The sequence below is a fragment of the Schistocerca americana genome, chromosome 10, assembly GCF_021461395.2.
Source record: "Schistocerca americana isolate TAMUIC-IGC-003095 chromosome 10, iqSchAmer2.1, whole genome shotgun sequence".
NCBI classification, from domain to species: domain Eukaryota; kingdom Metazoa; phylum Arthropoda; class Insecta; order Orthoptera; family Acrididae; genus Schistocerca; species Schistocerca americana.
In genome coordinates, this window is record NC_060128.1 from 168068979 (window position 1) to 168089028 (window position 20050).

Consider the following 20050-nt stretch of genomic DNA (forward strand, 5'->3'; position numbering starts at 1 on the left):
CAGGACTCTGATCATGCTTTCCCCTGGCCAGCCTATATGCAATAGGACTCTGATCATGCTTTCCCCTGGCCAGCCTATATGCAATAGGACTCTGATCATGCATTCCTCTGGCCAGCCTATATGCAACAGGACTCTGATCATGCATTCCTCTGGCCAGCCTATATGCAACAGGACTCTGATCATGCATTCCCCTGGCCAGCCTATATGCAATAGGACTCTGATCATGCTTTCCCCTGGCCAGCCTATATGCAATAGGACTCTGATCATGCTTTCCCCTGGCCAGCCTATATGCAACAGGACTCTGATCATGCATTCCTCTGGCCAGCCTATATGCAATAGGACTCTGATCATGCATTCCTCTGGCCAGCCTATATGCAACAGGACTCTGATCATGCATTCCCCTGGCCAGCCTATATGCAATAGGACTCTGATCATTCATTCCTCTGGCCAGCCTATATGCAATAGGACTCTGATCATGCATTCCTCTGGCCAGCCTATATGCAACAGGACTCTGATCATGCATTCCTCTGGCCAGCCTATATGCAATAGGACTCTGATCATGCATTCCTCTGGCCAGCCTATATGCAACAGGACTCTGATCATGCATTCCTCTGGCCAGCCTATATGCAACAGGACTCTGATCATGCTTTCCCCTGGCCAGCCTATATGCAATAGGACTCTGATCATGCTTTCCCCTGGCCAGCCTATATGCAATAGGACTCTGATCATGCATTCCTCTGGCCAGCCTATATGCAACAGGACTCTGATCATGCATTCCTCTGGCCAGCCTATATGCAACAGGACTCTGATCATGCATTCCTCTGGCCAGCCTATATGCAACAGGACTCTGATCATGCATTCCTCTGGCCAGCCTATATGCAATAGGACTCTGATCATGCTTTCCCCTGGCCAGCCTATATGCAACAGGACTCTGATCACACATTCCTCTGGCCAGCCTATATGCAACAGGACTCTGATCATGCTTTCCCCTGGCCAGCCTATATGCAATAGGACTCTGATCATGCTTTCCCCTGGCCAGCCTATATGCAATAGGACTCTGATCATGCATTCCTCTGGCCAGCCTATATGCAACAGGACTCTGATCATGCATTCCTCTGGCCAGCCTATATGCAACAGGACTCTGATCATGCATTCCTCTGGCCAGCCTATATGCAACAGGACTCTGATCATGCTTTCCCCTGGCCAGCCTATATGCAATAGGACTCTGATCATGCTTTCCCCTGGCCAGCCTATATGCAATAGGACTCTGATCATGCTTTCCCCTGGCCAGCCTATATGCAATAGGACTCAGATCATTCATTCCTCTGGCCAACCTATATGCAATAGGACTCTGATCATGCATTACTCTGGCCGGCCTATAACAAGGATATCGCCGGCCACAGCTACTCTCTTATCATGAAAGAGTCAACGAGAGTGTCATGTTGGTCTGTTGTCTTGAACAATGAGAGTAGGTTCTGCTTGTATGCGAGCAGTGGATGTACACATGTATTGGGTATACCTGGTGAGCTGCCTTTTCCAGAGTGCACAACGCGCAGGTCCCACACCAGGTTTCATGGTTTTACAAGTCACAGTGGGAAATGGTGTTTTCATACGGCAAAGAAAAAATGGTAGAGATATGGTGTGAAGAAATGCAGATGATAAACGGGTATTCATTGGACAAATATATTATACTAGAACTGACATGTTCATGCAGTTTGGGTTCATAGGTCCTGAGAAATCAGTACCGAGAACAACCACCTCTGGCCGTAATAACGGCCTTGATACGCCTGGTAATTGAGTCAAACAGAGCTTGGATGGCGTGTACAGGTACAGCTGCCCATGCAGCTTCAACACGATACCTCAGTTCTTCAAGAGTAGTGACCTGCGTATTGTGACGAGCCAATTGCTAGGCCACCAGTGACCAGACGTTTTCAATTGGTGAGAGATCTGGAGAATGTGCTGCCCAGGGCAGCAGCTGAACATTTTCTGTATCCAGAAAGGACTTACAGCACCCGCAACATGCGGTCGTGCATTATCCTGCTGAAATGTAGCGTTTCGCAGGGATCGAATGAAGGGTAGAGCCACAGGTAGTAACACATCTGAAATGTAACGTCCACTGTTCAAAGTGCCGTCAATGCGAACAAGAGGTGACCGAGATGTATAAACAATGGCACCCCATACCATCACGCCGAGTGATACGCCAGTATGGCGATGACGAATACACGCTTCCAATGTGCGTCCACCGCGATGTCGCCAAACACGGATGCGACCATCATAATGCTGTAAAAAGAACCTGGATTCATCCGAAAAAATGACGTTTTGCCATTCGTGCACCCAGGTTCATCGTTGAGTACACCATCACAGGCGCTCCTGTCTGTGATGCAGCGTCAAGGGTCTCCGAGTTGATAGTCCATGCTGCTGCAAACATTGTCGAACTGTTCGTGCAGATGATTGTTGTGGTGTCACCGCCAGACACCACACTTGCTAGGTGGTAGCTTTAAATCGGCCGCGGTCCATTAGTACATGTCGGACCCGCGTGTCGCCACTGTCAGTGATAGCAGACCGAGCGCCACCACACGGCAGGTCTAGAGAGACTTACTAGCACTCGCCCCAGTTGTACTGACGACGTAGCTAGCGATGCACACTGACGAAGCCTCGCTCATTTGCAGAGCAGATAGTTAGAATAACCTTCAGCTAAGTCAATGGCTACGACCTAGCAAGGCGCCATTAGCAGTATATTGTCTGAAACTATAGAGTCTCACTTGTATCGTCAATAGCAATGTACCAAGGATGGATCAAATTTAAGTATTCCAGCAGCTACGTACTTTTCTTTATAGCATTCATTACGTATCCTGTTTCAGACCTCAAGCCCTCCTGCGTGAGCTTATAGCGCGTGCCTTTCGGCTTCCTCTCATTGTGTCTAGGCTGTCTTGTCTAGACACAACAGTTGTTGTCTTGCAAACGTCCCCATCTGTTGACTCAGGGATCGAGATGTGGCTGCATGATCCGTTACAGCCATGCTGATAAGATGCCTGTCATCTCGACTGCTAGTGATACGACGCCGTTGGGATCGAGCACGGCGTTCCGTATTACCCTCCTGAACCCACCGATTCGATATTCTGCTAACAGTCATTGGATCTCGACCAACGCGAGCAGCAATGTCGCGATACGATAAACCGTAATCGCGATCGGCTACAATCTGACGTTTATCAAAGTCGGAAACGCGATGGTCCGCATTTCTCCTCCTTACACGAGGCATCACAACAACGTTTCACCAGGCAACGCCGGTCAACTCCTGTTTGTGTATGTGAAATCGGTTGGAAACTTTCCTCATGTCAGCACGTTGTAGGTGTCGCCACCGGCGCCAAATTTGTGTGAATCCTCTGGAAAGCTAATCATTTGCACATCACAGCATCTTCTTCCTGTCGGTTAAATTTCACGTCTGTAGCACGTCATGTTCGTGGTGTAGCAGTTTTAATGGCCAGTAGTGTAGATGTACTGGCTTGTGTCATAAAACGAGCGTTTGAGTCAGTGAGACACGTGAGAATATGTTCCATATTCTTGGACTCTGGAATTGCGTGCACACGGGGCTTATCACATTTGAATGAAACGTCAATGTGACACTAATATGGACCAGGTCTTCAAACTGTACTGGAGCGTAATGCACGCTACTCTTACAGACTCGAATAGTCGAGTAGCTTAAAGCCGTGACATCTACGACAAAAATTGATGAAGTCTTCGTGATGCAATAGGGCCTGTTAGTTACCTGCCCCTGGACTGGATCATACACTTACGACTACGTTAACTGGAGGCGACACCCACCTGGCGTAGAGCCCGAACTGAATGAAGCAGGCGACGACGGTGTACAGCAGGTAAGGCGGCTTGAACAGCGGGACCGTCTGCCTCCACATGTGGCGCGCGATGGCCAGCGGCGACTTGGTGTTGACGCCCACTGGCGATGACGTCAGCGCGTCCCCCTGCAGGGCCGCCACCTGACAACAGGCACGGGCAGCCAGGTCAGCGGCGTCCCAGCGACACACGACGCGCTGCTGGGGACTTCATCTACCGGGTGATCAAAAAGTCAGTATAAATTTGAAAACTGAACAAATCACGGAATAATGCAGATAGAGAGGTACAAATTGACACACATGCTTGGAATGACATGGGGGTTTATTAGAACCAAAAAATACAAACGTTCAAAAAATATCCGTCAGGTGGCGCTTCATCTGATCAGAATAGCAATAATTAACATAACAAAGTAAGACAAAGCAAAGATGATGTTCTTTACAGGAAATGCTCAATATGTCCACCATTATTTCTCAACAATAGCTGTAGTCGAGCAATAATGTTGTGAACAGCACTGTAAAGCATGTCCGGAGTTATGGTGAGGCATTGGCGTCGGATATTGTGTTTCAGCATCCCTAGAGATGTCAGTCGATCACGATACACCTGCGACTTCAGGTAACCCCAAAGCCAATAATCGCACGGACTGAGGTCTGGGGACCTGGGAGGCCAAGCATGACGAAAGTGGCGGCTGAGCACACGATCATCACCAAACGACGTGCGAAAGAGATCTTTCACGCGTCTAGCAATACTTTTTTTTGTTCTAATAAAATCCCATGTCATTCCAAGCATGTGTGTCAATTTTTACCTCTCTGTCTACATTATTCCATGGTTTATTAAGTTTTCAAATATATACTGACTTCTTGATCACCCGGTACATCTATACTCCGCGAGCCACCTTACGGTGTATGGCGGAGGGTACTTCTAGTACCAGTATCTCTTCCCCTCCTTCTCTGCTCCATTCGTGAATGCTGTGTTGGGAGATCGACTGTCAATAATCTCTGGTACAGTGGTTCCCAAACTGGGGCCTGATTACATCTCCGGCCGGAGTGGCCGAGTGGTTCTAGGCGCTACAGTCTGGAACCGCGCGACCGCCACAGTCGCAGGTTCGAATCCTGCCTCGGGCATGGATGTGTCTGATGTCCTTAGGTTAGTTAGGTTTAAGTAGTTCTAGTGGACTGATGACCTCAGCAGTTAGGTCCCATAGTGCTCAGAGCCATTTTTTGAACCTGATTATCTCCTGAGGGGTAAAATAAAATTTTCTGAGGGGTTAAACTAAAAGATTCGATTCTGTTTCAGACACGAAACTAATTTATTTTCAAAAGGTCGTCACAATTTTCTAAGACTCTAAAGTTATCAATAAATACTTTTTCTCAGTTAGTAGCATTAATGCGGTAGAGGTCATAGGTTTCTCATATAGTCCATCCACTACACACATATCTTGCATTTTGTGCCGCATATCGCTGATGATGAAAGTGAAGCATATACATAAGCAATGCTAAACATCCGAGAAAACTGTCTTCTGCAAGTTTCAGATAGTACCTGCAGTAGTCCAGAAATTGCTTTATTACTCGCTTCGAAACAGATACATAAATTAAATGTAAACGTAGGCTTCCGTGGCCGTTGTCACAGTCAATAAAATGCTTCTGGGTTTGAGGCCGCATTGTCGTCTATAAAATTCCGAAGTTTCGGCGACTGTTGCAAGGCGCCTTCCTCAGGGTGTATTGCTAACGCCTGAATGAGCACTAGTTTGGTTACTAATATACTATGGAGGAGTGCTGTCATTGGATGTGAGCTTGCGGAGGAAGGGTTGTGGGAGTTCATTGTATTGCCCTTTGCATTGCGTGTTGTCATTGGTGGAAACAGGCGTTTTCCGTTGGAGTTTCCTTTACTGCTTGCCCATTGGTGGAAATCGGCGAATAGGGAACTGAGCGGCGACTACAGCGTAGCGTTGTTTACTAACTGCCTGGTGTCGAGTAGGGCGCGTCAGCACTCTTGTGTACCCTCCAAAACTGTGGCCTAAAGCGCGCCTGTTGCTCTGCGAGAGCTGTCCTTCTGCAGAGCTGTCCAGCTGGCAGCCGAGACGCCGGGAGTCGTACCCGTCTTCTCTATTCACATTGTCGGGTCGCTTGGCTATTTCTATAGTCTCTCTGATCTTCCTCCTCAAGCTAAACGGCTGTTTCGCCAGTACGCGGGTCTCTCGAATTTCGATCTTCATCCTGAATTGACAGTACGACACAGAAGATACTTCGTAAGAGCTACTATACTGCTGTAAGCACTATTATTATTATTATTGTTGTTGTTGTTGTTGTTGTTGTTATTACTGATACTACCAGTGGCTATGGTCAGACACAAAGCATTAACAAAAAAATGGTTCAAATGGCTCTGAGCACTATGGGACATAACATCTATGGTCATCAGTCCCCTAGAACTTAGAACTACTTAAACCTAACTAACCTAAGGACAGCACACAACACCCAGTCATCACGAGGCAGAGAAAATCCCTAACCCCGCCGGGAATCGAACCCGGGAACCCGGGCGCGGGAAGCGAGAACGCTACCGCACGACCACGAGCTGCGGACAAAGCATTGACAGAAGAAGTCTTCCAATTTCTGCTAGTTGAGAAGTAAGGAGTGCAGCAACCTAATGATTTACGTACAGTAATTATAGTGCACACATTTTAACTTGGTTGATTCTAAATGGGGTTGCGGTGTGCAGGTCCAGCACGTGCCACAATGGAGAGGAGTAATCCAGGGGAAGCATGTTTGGTAACACCTGTCTGCCCTCACTGTGGATAGTTAGCTTTCTTACCTGAGAAGGCGTTGTGGGTAGCACTAGCTATGCAGCTAGAATTCCTTCGTCGTTCATTCTAACACACACACACACACACACACACACAAACAAACAAAATATGATCCATCTTTCATCATTTTAAAAATAAAAGTGTTCCAAGAAAGGTCTTTAATCCAGCAGTTTAATTAAGTGCTAAAGTTGCTGATAATGTGGGGGAGGTGGGGGGGGGGGACAGACGGAAGAGGGGGGGGGGCGGATGCCGGGGGTACTAACTAATGTCTAGTTGCACTCAGGGTAAAGGTCTAAGAAAGGCTGGGATCCACTGCTCCAGTATTAGCTCTAATTTCTCCGATTCTTTTAAGGCGGTTAATTCATGAGATGTATGAGGGAGGAAATAATAAAATTACATTATGGCCGTCAGTACTGTCTAATTTGTATCCAGCTCACCATCGTCGAAAGGCAGCTCTCTACAACCATTGTCGAGTTTCTAAAAATGAATAAATCCCTCTTTGTGAAGACTTACTCTCGTTGCATAGCAAACGCCTCAAATCTGGAAGACCAACATATCAAGCAAGAGTGCAAATGCTCTCCACGGGGTTCAGCCACGACTCTTAGTGGACATGTGTGACGTAAACCATGGAAACCCAGAACTTACTGACAACCCAACTGTCAAGGTTCCAGGCTTTCAGCGTCCTGTGGAAATGTAGGTACAGTCGAACAGCTATCAGGCTGAAGAAGGGATGAGAAGATACAAAATGCACAAGTGAGGCTTTTCGATTCACCGTATGTGTGGTGACTTTCAGACAACGACCCACTTTGTAAATGAGTGTCATAAAAGGTGTTTCCTTAGTGGCATCGAGAAAGTGCGTGAAGTACCCAATTTGGCGTTTTACTGGATAGAGTCTTCAGACATTCCTGTATAGTCTGGGAAATTTAATGTTTACACACTGAAGCAGCGAAGAAACTGGTATAGGCATGAATATTTAAATACAGAGATACGTAAACAGGCAGAACACGGCGCTGCGGTCGGCAACGCCTGTATAAGACAACAACCGTCTGACACAGTTGTTAAAAACACGACGGTTGCCATCTACGCGGATGACACAGCCATCCTTGCGCAAGACTGGAAACCGTCAAACATTAATAACAGACTATAGACAGCACTCAGAACCGTCGAGCCTTGGTTGGAGAAGTGGCGTATTAAAGTAAACGTCGACAAGTGAGAGGCACTTCTGTTCACTCGCAGGCCGAAATTACTGCGCAGACACCAAAACTGCAGGCCAATTACACTACACGCAAGCCCAATACGCTTCGCTGCGAAAGTCAGATACCTCGGTACTTGGCTAGACCGGAAGCTTACATGGGGGGACCACATACAACACATGACCAACAGGGCAAACGCGATGCTCAAACTGTCCTATGCTCAAGAGGAATAGTACACTGAATAGGAGGGTGTCTAGGACATTACACATGACACTGATTAGACCGCTGATGACATACGGCAGCTCCTGTCTGGGGATACGCAGCGGCCACACACCTGGACCGCCTCCAGAAAATACAGAACAAGGTATTACGTATCATAAGCAATGCTCCCCGATACACACGGACAGCGGACCTTCACCGAGAATACCGATAGGAGACTCTCCAGGAGGTATTCAAAAAACTCGACACACGACTGTACAAGAAATCAAGTCATTCGAACAATCCTCACATCCTACACCTGGGCAGCTACGATCACAACCATAGATGGAAACACAAGCGCCCAAAGACACTCCTTAGGGACTAACCATCGTAACTACGCAAATGACACAATGAGGCGAGCCTCTGCACATTAGCCACTGACTAGCTTGCTAGCTGAGCCTCTGCCATGAGAACTGGCAATCGCAGGGAAGCCATACACACTGACAGTTCCTTTGAGGACCATCGAACTGACAAACCTACAACGACATGGCTATGCCACAGCAGCAGCAGCAGCAGCAGCTGGCCCAGCAGACATCGTCGGCCCAGCGCTCACCTCCTCCACAGGACTGATCATTCCATGACAATCTGGCATTGCTTTTATGGTACTGATGCATGATACCCAACCGCTAACATGACCTTACCTTGCACGATCTGTCGCAGATATCTAGAAATCGCTACTGCCCTTACTACCCAACCTGACACTGTCGCAGAGGTTTTTTTTCCCTTGACACTTGCCTTGTCACTTTCCGGAGTGACCGAGCGGTTCTAGGCGCTACAGTCTGGAACCGCGCGACCGCTAGGGTCGCTGGTTGGATCCTGCCTCGGGCATGGATGCGTGTGATGTCCTTAGGTTAGTTAGGTTTAAGTAGTTCTAAGTTCTAGGGGACTGATGACCTCAGAAGTTAAGTCCCATAGTGCTCAGAGCCATTTGAACCTTGGCACTTTTTTTCCTCTGCCCTTTAAACCGCTCTTCTTTCAAGCTTCATTCTGTAAAGCTTTTTCGACCACTTCTATCATCCAGATGCGCCCGTATTAATGGGTAACCTTACCCAGGTGTACGGATAACATTGCAGTTCCTCGCTCCTGCGATCTCCTCGATTCTAAATACTAACAATGCAGAGGTGACAGTAGACCTTTTGAGTTGGTCACCATGCTTGTGCGAGCGTGTAGGGGCTCACACCTGACGCAGTTGTTAGATCGATTACTACTGCTACAGTGGCAGGTTATCAAGGAGTTTGAACGTGGTGTTATAGTCGGCACCCGAGCGATGGGACAGAGTATCTCCGAGGTAACGATGAAGTGGGTATTTTCCTGTATGACCATTTCACGAGTGTACCGTGAATATCAGGAATCCGATAAATATAATATCTCTGACATCGCTGTGGCCGGAAAAAGATACTGCAAGAACGGGACAAGTGACGACTGTAGAGAATCTTACAATGTGACAGAAGTGCAACCCTATCGCAAATTGCTGCAGACTTCAATGTTGGGTCATGAACCATTCAACGAAACATCATCGATATGGGCTTTCGGAGCCGAAGGCCCAGTCGTGTACCCTTGATGACTGCACGACACAAAGCTTTACGCCTCGCCTGGGCCCCTCAACACCGACATTGAACTGCTGATGACTGGTAACATGTTGCCTGGTCGGACGAGTCTCGTTTCAAATTGTATCGGGCGGATGGACGTGTATCGGTATGAAGACAACCTCATGAATCACGGACCATGCATGTCATCAGGGACTGTTCAAGTTGGTGGAGGTTCTGTAACGGTGTGGGGCGTGTGCCGTCGGAGTGATATGGGACCCCTGACGCATCTAGATACGACTCTGACAGGTGACACGTACGTAAGCATCCTGTCTGATCACCTGCATCCATTCATGTCCATTGTGCATTCTGACAATTCCAGCAGGACATTGCGACACTCCACACGTCCAGAATTGCTACAGAGTGGCTCCAGGCTTCAGAGTTTAAACACTTCCGCTGGCCACCAAACCTTATTGTGCATATCTGGGACGCCTTGCAACGTGGCATGGAAGCAGTGAGGCGTTGGTAGGTCGCTGGAGTGAGTTGGCACCAAATCTGCACACACGTAATTCCCGTAAATTACGGGGAAGGGGGTGATGAGCTCTGACGCCACGTTCAATCACATCCCAGATGTGTTGTATTGGTTTCACATATGGCGACTTGGGGAGACAGCACATCAACTGGAAGTGGCTACTGTGTTCCTCGAACCACTCCATCACACTCCGGGCCTTATGACATGGCTCATTACGTTGTTGAAAAATGCCACTGCCGTCGGGAAAGGTGGTCGTCATAAAGGGGTGTACGTGGTCTGCAACGAGTGTACGATGCTGCTTGGCCGTCATGGTGCCTACTGGACCCATGGAAGCCCTCACGAATGTTCCCCAGGGCATAGCGGGACCGCCACCAGATTGTCTCCATCGCGCAGAACATGTGCCGAGGAGGTGTTCCCCTGGAAGGCGACGGATTCGTACCCTCCCATTAGCATAATGAAGAATGTGTCGTCATCAGACCGTGCAAGGCTCTCGTACTGCGCCATCGTCCAGTGCCCATTTCAGCCGTAGTTGTCGAAGTCGTCGTGTCAACATTGGCACATACACGGGTCTTCGATTGCGGAGGCACATCGTTAGCAATGTTGGGTGCACTGTGTGTTCAGGCACACTTGTACTCTGCGCAGCATTAAAGTCTGATGTTAGTTCCACCACAGTTCGCTGCCTGTCCCAGCCTACGACGTCCGACATCTGTGCTGAGAGGTGGCCACCGAACTCCACGATGTCTGGACGTAGCTTCACCTTGGTTTCCCCACGTATTGAAGACACACACCACAGCACTCCTCGAACACTGGACAAGTTGTGCAGTTTCCGAAATGCTCGTGCTGGTCGAACAGACTCAAATACCGGGCGCTTATAATTCTTATCGGACCAGTCCCGTACCCAGCCTCTGTGCTGAGGCTGGCGAACCGCCACTTACCATCCGGCGGCAGCTCCTGCTGCTGCGCCAGGCTTGTAAGTTTCTTGCAGCTCCCAGCTCGCCTGCTCAACGTCTTGTTGCCCATCCACCTCTGGACCGCCTTTTTTCCCGCCGTCCCCGGGCTACGTTGCCGTTTGGTATCCGTGTACAAGAGTCCCTCGGTGTGGAGTCTGTACAACCCCAAATCCAAGGTTTTTACCGCCTGCCACCCTGGTTACTGAAGAGGCCCGGAGTGATTTTAGATTTATTGCAGTACAAGAGAGATTGCACTCCTGCCACCGTCTCTAATGCAGCATTTTCTGCCATCTTATCTGAGCACCACGACTATGTAACTGTTTTTGCAGATGGGTCGAAACAAGGGGATTCTGTTGGTTGCTCAGTTGTTTTTCCATATAGTGTCCTCAAGGTCCGACTGCCTCAGACTTTTACTGTCTTTGATGTAGAATTGTTTGCGATCTTGCGGGCACTGGAGCACATGAGACATTCTTCCTCTCCTAAATTTCTTGTCTATTCCGATTCACTCAGTGCCTTCACTCATTGCAACGTTTGTATCCGGCAGACAAAATTGTCCAGACCATCCAGGATGCTCTCCTCCGACTACAGCGACTGGGGAAGGTTGTAGCTTTCTGCTGGGTTCCGGGGCATGTCGGCATTGCTGGGAATGAAAGGGCAGATCTCGCAGCCGAGGAGGCGTGTCTCGCCCCACAAGTATCTCAGTGTGCTATCCCCTTGCACGCACTCACCTCGCTGTTGAGCTCACGGGTCATGCGTCGGTGGGAGGACGAGTGGCTGGAAGTGACTGACAATAAGCTCCGTATAGTCAAGCCCACAACGCGTGTGTGGTGTACTTCCTTTCAGCCCCATCGACGGGACGAGGTTCTCCTCACTCGGCTTCGGATACGCCACAGCACTATGACGCACGGCTTCCTACTCCGGCGAGAGGACCCTCCAATGTGTGGTGCTTGCGGCGTCCAGGTCACTGTGCGCCACGTTTTATTGGATTGTGTTTTATTTTCTGACCAGCGGGTCGCGGCTGACTTGCCAGCGGACCTGCCATCTCTTTTAGGCAACACTCGGACGAATGTGGTTAAAGTTTTAAAGTTCTGTGCCCTGTCAAATGTTTTTACAAAGATTTTAGGGAAGGGATTTTAATTTGCTTACTGTGTGACAAGCTCGCCCATATTTTATGTAAGTGGCCAGCCAATAACAATTTCCTGTGACATTCTTGTTGCTATGTTTCCCCTTTCCTTAGGTTTTACTTTCTTATGTAGCATTTTCCTTCTTTTCCTGCTTTCTTTGAGTGTGTGCTTTAGTTTTCTTAGGTCTGTCCACATTCGTTCCTTTTAATGTGTGTCAGGGCGCTGATGACCTCGATGTTGAGCGCCCATAAGCCCCAACACATCACCACCACTGTAAAACTTTTCTTATTCAACACGTTATAACTCAGAAAATAATTACAGTACGAGGACCACACTTTATAGCATTAATGTCAAGGGCATGTCGAAGACAAATAATGCAGAATCAGTTGAACTGAAACACGCCGGCCGCGGTGCCGAGCGGTTCTAGGCGCTTCACTCTGGAACCGTGCGACCGCTTCGGTAGCAGGTTCGAATCCTGCCTCGGGCATGGATGTGTGTGATGTCCATAGGTTGGCTAGATTTAAGTAGTTCTACGTTCTACGGGACTGATGACCTCAGATGTTAAGTCCCATAGTGCACAGGGCCATTTGAAACACTTTTAATGTGCTGCTACGGTACATCATACCATTACATACCAGTACCATTACTGCTACAAAAGAGATTCAATACGGCGCCCGTCAGTCTCCAGAAGGGGAGGATTGCAATCGGCACGGCAGAACGAAGTATGTTCGTAGATAGACTGGCTACCTCTCTCGATATGCTGCGCTTCATATCAGCACGTGTGTGAATGTTCCCTTGGTAAACCCTGGCCTTCAGGTGGCTCCACAACCAGAAATCACAGGGATCAGGTGATCGTGCCGGCCAAGCATTTGGAAAGGATCGGCTGGTAATTCGATCGTTTCCTAATGTGTTTCGGAGAAGCAGGTGAATTTCACAAACGATGTGCAGGAGGGCCCCATCTTACATGAAAACTGTTGAACTCAATGCGTCTCTCTCTTGTAGGGCGGGTATGACATGCTGGCGAAGCATATCCCACTAACGCTGGCCAGTCACACTGTACATGTTTGGTCCTTGAGCGTCAGTCTGTTCAGAAAAGAATTGGCCAATGATGAACGTAGCCACACCATACGGTGACACGTTCACCGTACAGAGGAACTTCATGCACAGTAACTGGAGGTGAAGATCCCCACACTCGGCTATTCTGTGTGTTCACCTCACCCACCAGAGAAAAATGAGCTTCGTCTGTCCATAGCACGCTCCAGGACCAGGCCCCTTGCAAGAAAGTGCAGATCGAAGTCAACACGTCGTTGTGCGTCCTGTGGTGCAAGCTGCTGTACGATATGGATGTTGTTCGGATACCGTTTGAGAATGTTGCGAAGCACCTTTCGTACAGTGGACCACGGGATGTTCAACTGTCGTGACACAGCACGCGCACTGCCTGAAGTCGAGAATTACGCGCAGCGTTGTCTGCCACAGGAACAGCGATATCATCAACCACTTGTAGTGCAAACGGTCGCCGGCCGCGGTGGCCGAGCGGTTCTAGGCGCTTCAGTCCGGAACCGCGCGCCTGCTACGATCGCAGGTTGGAATCCTGCCTCGGGCATGGATGTGTGTGATGTCCTTAGGTTAGTTAGGTTTAAGTCGTTCTAAGTTATAGGGGACTGATGACCTCACATGGTAAGACTCATAGTGCTCAAAACCATTTGAACCATTTTTCTGCAAACGGTCGTCGGCCTCTTCCCAGAGCGACGCCCAGTTCTGCAGTCGATTCCAACTACTTCATCGAGCTCCGCACAGCAGATGGAGAAAGAGGACCCTTCTGTAATCCTTTCAGCCGGCGATATTCTCGAAGTGCGGCTGCAGCATTGCTGTTGTTTTGGTGACATAGCTTCACCAATAATGCCCTGCTCCTCTTGTCCAAGCTGATGCTGACACGTCAACAAGTGCACTGCGACTGCTAAGGTACGTGGGACTATGAATCACGATGACTGATCGCGGCACCTGTTGGCCGTAGTTGGACCTGGACGGTGGCGCTGTGGCGGATAGAAATCGTGCAGCCCATACTCTGGACATTAATGCTGCCAACTTTGGTACTCGTATGGTAAAACATTACTGGCCAGTAAAATTGCTTCACCAAGAAGAAATGCAGTTGGTAAACGGGTATTCATTGGACAGATATATAATACTAGAACTGACATGTGATTACATTTACACGCAATTTGGGAGCATAGATCCTGAGAAATCAGTACCGAGAACAACCACCTCTGGCCGTAATAACGGCTTTCATACGCCTGGGCATTGCGTCAAACAGAGCTTGGATGGCACGTACAGGTCCAACTGCCCATAGAGCTTCACCACGATACCACAGTTCATCAGGAGTGTGGCGTATTGTGACGAGCCAGTTGCTCGGCCACCATTGACCAGACGTTTTCAATTGGTGAGAAATCTGGAGCATGTGCTGGCCAGGGCAGCAGTAGAGCATTTTCTGTATCCAGAGAGGCCCGTACAGGACCTGTAACATGCGGTGGTGCATTATCCTGCTGAAACGTAGGGTTTCGCAATGATCGAATAAAGGGTAGAGCCACGGGTCGTAACACACCTGAAATGAAACGTCCACTGTGCCGTCAATGCGAACAAGAGCTGACCGAGACGTGTAAACAATGGCACCCTATACCATCACCATGGGTGATACGCCAGTATGGCGATGACGAATACACGTTTCCAATGGGCGTTCGCCGCGATGTCGTCAAAGCACGGATGCGACCACCATGATGCTGTAAACAGAACCTGGATTCATCCGAAAAAATGACGTTTTGCCATTCGTGCACCCAGGTTCGTCGTCGAGTACACCACCGCAGGCGCTCCTGTCTGTGATGCAGCGTCAAGGGTAACCGCAGCCACGGTCTCCGAGCTGATAGTCCGTGCTGCTGCAAACGTCGTCGAACTGTTCGTGCAGATGGTTGTTGTCTTGTAAACGTCCCCATCTGTTGACTCAGGGATCGAGACGTGGCTGCACGATCCGTTACAGCCACGCGGATAAGATGCCTGTCATCTCGACTGCTAGTGATACGAGGCCGCTGGGATCCAGCACGGCGTTCCGTATTACCCTCCCGAACCCACCGATTCCATATACTGCTAACAGTCATTGCATCTCGACCAACGCGAGCAACAATGTCGCGTTACGATAAACCGCAATCGCCATAGGGTACAATCCGACCTTTATCAAAGTCGGAAACGTCATGGTACGCATATCTCCTCCTTCCACGAGGCATCACAACAAAGTTTCACCACGTAACACCGGTCAACTGCTGTTTGTTTATGAGAAATCGGTCGGAAACTTTTCTCATGTCAGCACGTTGTAGGTGTCGCCACCGGTGCCAACCTTGTGTGAATATTGTGAAAAGCTAATCATTTGCATATCACAACATCTTCTTCCTGTCGGCTAAATTTTGCATCTGCAGCACGTCATGTTCGTGGTGTAGCAATTTTAATGGCCAGTAGTGTAGTTTCCGTGTTATAACCCGTTAAATAGTGAAAGTAATCATAACAACCCGGTATTCTACACGCTGGCAGCACGCTCATTGATACTACACGCACTGTGCGTGTGCATGACTAACAGTCATTCGTCGTTATATCGATAGTAGGTCATAATGTTCTGGGCCGGCCGGAGTGGCCGAGCGGTTCTAGGCGCTACAGTCTGGAACCGCGAGACCGCTACGGTCGCAGGTTCGAATCCAGCCTCGGGCATGAATGTGTGTGATATCCTTAGGTTAGTTAGGTTTAAGTAGTTCTAAGTTCTAGGGGACTTATGACCTCAGAAGTTAAGTCCCATAGTGCTCAGAGCCATTTGAGCTATAATGTTCTGGGTCATTAGTGTATGTACATACAGGGTGATTCCACGACGATGTTACAAGCTTGATAGATAGGTAGATAGAGAGATAGATGACAGAGAAGGATAAATGTATCAGCTTATCATGTTGAGGTAAGGATTCCTGTACTGGAAACAAATGAGTCAAAAGTTATAAGTGAAAACTGTTACGATACCTCTGATAGTGAAATACATGTAACGGTGATGCTGTCGCTTGTGTCTAGGAAGCCTGCCTATTCAGTTCGCTGGACAAACAGTCAAACAACTCGTATTAATGAGTTTTATTACAAAAAGACAATTGCAGATACTTAACTTCGGCAATTACACAGATGTGTTGCAAGCAAAGGGCGACATACGAAATAATGTCTTTGCAGTTACTGCTGATCTCTAAATGACAAAAGTGTGTCCTGAACTGCTTTCGACGCTGCTATCCAAGTGGCTATCGTTGATGCTGCTATAGAAGTGGGCCGCCATCAGTCAGGCGCAGCGCTTATGTCCTCTTCACAGTGGCCGCTGCTGGAGCGTTGTCGTCCTGGAAGGGAGGTCGGTCAGTGTGCGATTGGCTGACTTCTTCCCACAACCTCCTCTTCCCTGTCGTTCACCGACTGGCGTGGCGCGCTTGACTTTACGCCGTAGAAGGTAGTATGGACGAAAATAAGAAATGTTCAGTAAACATTGTCTCTAAAATGCATATCTTATTCAATAGAGCAGATCTGGTTCATAGTAGCGAAAACTTCTCGCAGCTTTAGAGTCCGTGTTTACAGCTCTTTTTTTTCGTGTTTTGGTCCATGCTATCACCTCTGCCTGTCACACAATCTTAACAACATCAATGCCAGTACATGTACTCCATTGTCATATGTATCAGAACGGTTTTCGCTTATAATTTTCGTTTCCAGTACAGTGACCCTTACCTTTCCATTGTTCTAGAAAGTGTGTAACGTCATCACACTGTATATGCATACATTTACAGGCGCCGGAGTCTATAGCTTTGACACTCTGTAACGTCATTGGATGACGTTTCCGGACATGGATTCCTGTGTAAGACTTTACCTACCAAGTCTCCTCCACAGCCTCTGTAAATGTGTAATACGAATTGTGGAACACCCTTGTAATAGCTAAAAAAAGTTTTTTCAGGGGCTTAAATTTCTGAGGGCAGTAACACTAACGAATAAAATGGGCGTATGTGTCAGAAACTTTGGATGTAAATCTCTTGAAAGCTACCAGGTACGTCAAATGTGTAGTTCCCTTGTTTCACAAACGTACCTCCACCAAAGATTTTGAATCACACTTTTCGTACAACACGTGAGTTCCTTGCTGTTACAATTCAGTTTTAATACATAGACGCACCCATGCGCCTCCAACAAATTAGTGATGAATTAGAGCCGACTATGACTACCATTATCTCCTGAAAGCTGCCAGGTACGTCGAAAGTGTAATTTATTTGTTTTACAAACGTACCTCCACCAAAGATTTTGAATCACACTTTTCGTACAACACGTGAGTTCCTTGCTGTTGCTGTGGTGTCACCGCCAGACACCACACTTGCTAGGTGGTAGCTTAAATCGGCCGCGGTCCATTTAGTACATGTCGGACCCGCGTGTCGCCACTGTGTGATCGCAGACCGAGCGCCACCACAAGGCAGGTCTCGAGATACGGAATAGCACTCGCCCCAGTTGTACGACGACTTTGCTAGCGACTACACTGACGAAGCCTTTTTCTCATTTGCCGAGAGACCGTTAGAATAGCCTTCAGCTAAGTCCATGGCCACGACCTAGCAAGGCGCCATTAGCCTTACATAGTTTGATAGTGATCGTATGAAATGTCTCATCAAGAACGTTGTATTCACAACAAGAAATAAAAGTTAAGTATTCGAGGAGCTGCATACGTTTCTTATAAACATTCACTACTTATCCTGTTCCAGAATTCACGCCCGTCTGCGTTAGATAGCGTGCATTTAGGCCTCCTCTATCTACAAGGTGTTGGCACATTTACCAACACATCAGTTGCAATTTTGTTTTAATACATAGTTGGACGCACACATGAGTCTCCAAAAATTTAGTGATGAATTAGAAACGACTATGACTACCATATTCACTCCTGGAAATTGAAATAAGAACACCGTGAATTCATTGTACCAGGAAGGGGAAACTTTATTGACACATTCCTGGGGTCAGATACATCACATGATCACACTGACAGAACCACAGGCACACAGACACAGGCAACACAGCATGCACAATGTCGGCACTAGTACAGCGTATATCCACCTTTCGCAGCAATGCAGGCTGCTATTCTCCCATGGAGACGATCGTAGAGATGCTGGATGTAGTCCTGTGGAACGGCTTGCCATGCCATTTCCACCTGGCCCCTCAGTTGGACCAGCGTTCGTGCTGGACGTGCAGACCGCGTGAGACGACGCTTCATCCAGTCCCAAACATGCTCAATGGGGGACAGATCCGGAGATCTTGCTAGCCAGGGTAGTTGACTTACACCTTCTAGAGCACGTTGGGTGGCACGGGATACATGCGGACGTGCATTGTCCTGTTGGAACAGCAAGTTCCCTTGCCGGTCTAGGAATGGTAGAACGATGGGTTCGATGACGGTTTGGATGTACCGTGCACTATTCAGTGTCCCCTCGACGATCACCAGTGGTGTACGGCCAGTGTAGGAGATCGCTCCCCACACCATGATGCCGGGTGTTGGCCCTGTGTGCCTCGGTCGTATGCAGTCCTGATTGTGGCGCTCACTTGCACGGCGCCAAACACGCATACGACCATCATTGGCACCAAGGCAGAAGCGACTCTCATCGCTGAAGACGACACGTCTCCATTTGTCCCTCCATTCACGCCTGTCGCGACACCACTGGAGGCGGGCTGCACGATGTTGGGGCGTGAGCGGAAGACGGCCTAACGGTGTGCGGGACCGTAGCCCAGCTTCATGGAGACGGTTGCGAATGGTCCTCGCCGATACCCCAGGAGCAACAGTGTCCCTAATTTCCTGGGAAGTGGCGGTGCGGTCCCCTACGGCACTGCGTAGGATCCTACGGTCTTGGCGTGCATCCGTGCATCGCTGCGGTCCGGTCCCAGGTCGACGGGCACGTGCACCTTCCGCCGACCACTGGCGACAACATCGATGTACTGTGGAGACCTCACGCCCCAGGTGTTGAGCAATTCGGCGGTACGTCCACCCGGCCTCCCGCATGCCCACTATACGCCCTCGCTCAAAGTCAGTCAACTGCACATACGGATCACGTCCATGCTGTCGCGGCATGCTACCAGTGTTAAAGACTGCGATGGAGCTCCGTATGCCACGGCAAACTGGCTGACACTGACGGCGGCGGTGCACAAATGCTGCGCAGCTAGCGCCATTCGACGGCCAACACCGCGGTTCCTGGTGTGTCCGCTGTGCCGTGCGTGTGATCATTGCTTGTACAGCCCTCTCGCAGTGTCCGGAGCAAGTATGGTGGGTCTGACACACCGGTGTCAATGTGTTCTTTTTTCCATTTCCAGGAGTGTAGATTTGCTGAGCTGGAGCGTGCACATTTGCAAATGCTTAACAACAACTGTGACATGGCTGTCAGGAGCGTGTACGGTAATGAGAACATTACGTGCAGTTCATACCAACAAAAAAGCGATTCGGAAAGAAAAAGCATACAATTTACAGGAAGCATTCCTATTCATAACCCCGTGGGGGCAGTTTCTACTTCCACAAGCAATAACATTGATGAAAGCTTCATAAATCACAGACAATCCCATTTTGTTTTATTACATAGTTGGACGCACGCATGCGTCTCCAAACATTTAGTGATGAATTATAAATGACCTTGACGACCATGTGATGAATTAGCCACGACAAAGACTGCCATATCCATGTTCACTGGTTGACTGAAGTTGATTTTATATTGGCAACAGCTAACGCCAGTTGAATGAGCACAGATTAATTTTATGATCGAT

At 48.7% G+C, this 20050-nt stretch overlaps 1 protein-coding gene across 1 annotated transcript in view; it reads right to left on the reverse strand.

Moving 5' to 3' along the window:
• LOC124552343 overlaps nucleotides 1-20050 on the reverse strand; it is a 99621-nt gene that overhangs the window by 31729 nt on the left and 47842 nt on the right. The window contains exon 7 of the mRNA XM_047126612.1: nucleotides 3823-3992. Coding sequence (XP_046982568.1) covers nucleotides 3823-3992 — 170 coding nt within the window. The remainder of the gene's footprint in view (nucleotides 1-3822; nucleotides 3993-20050) is intronic.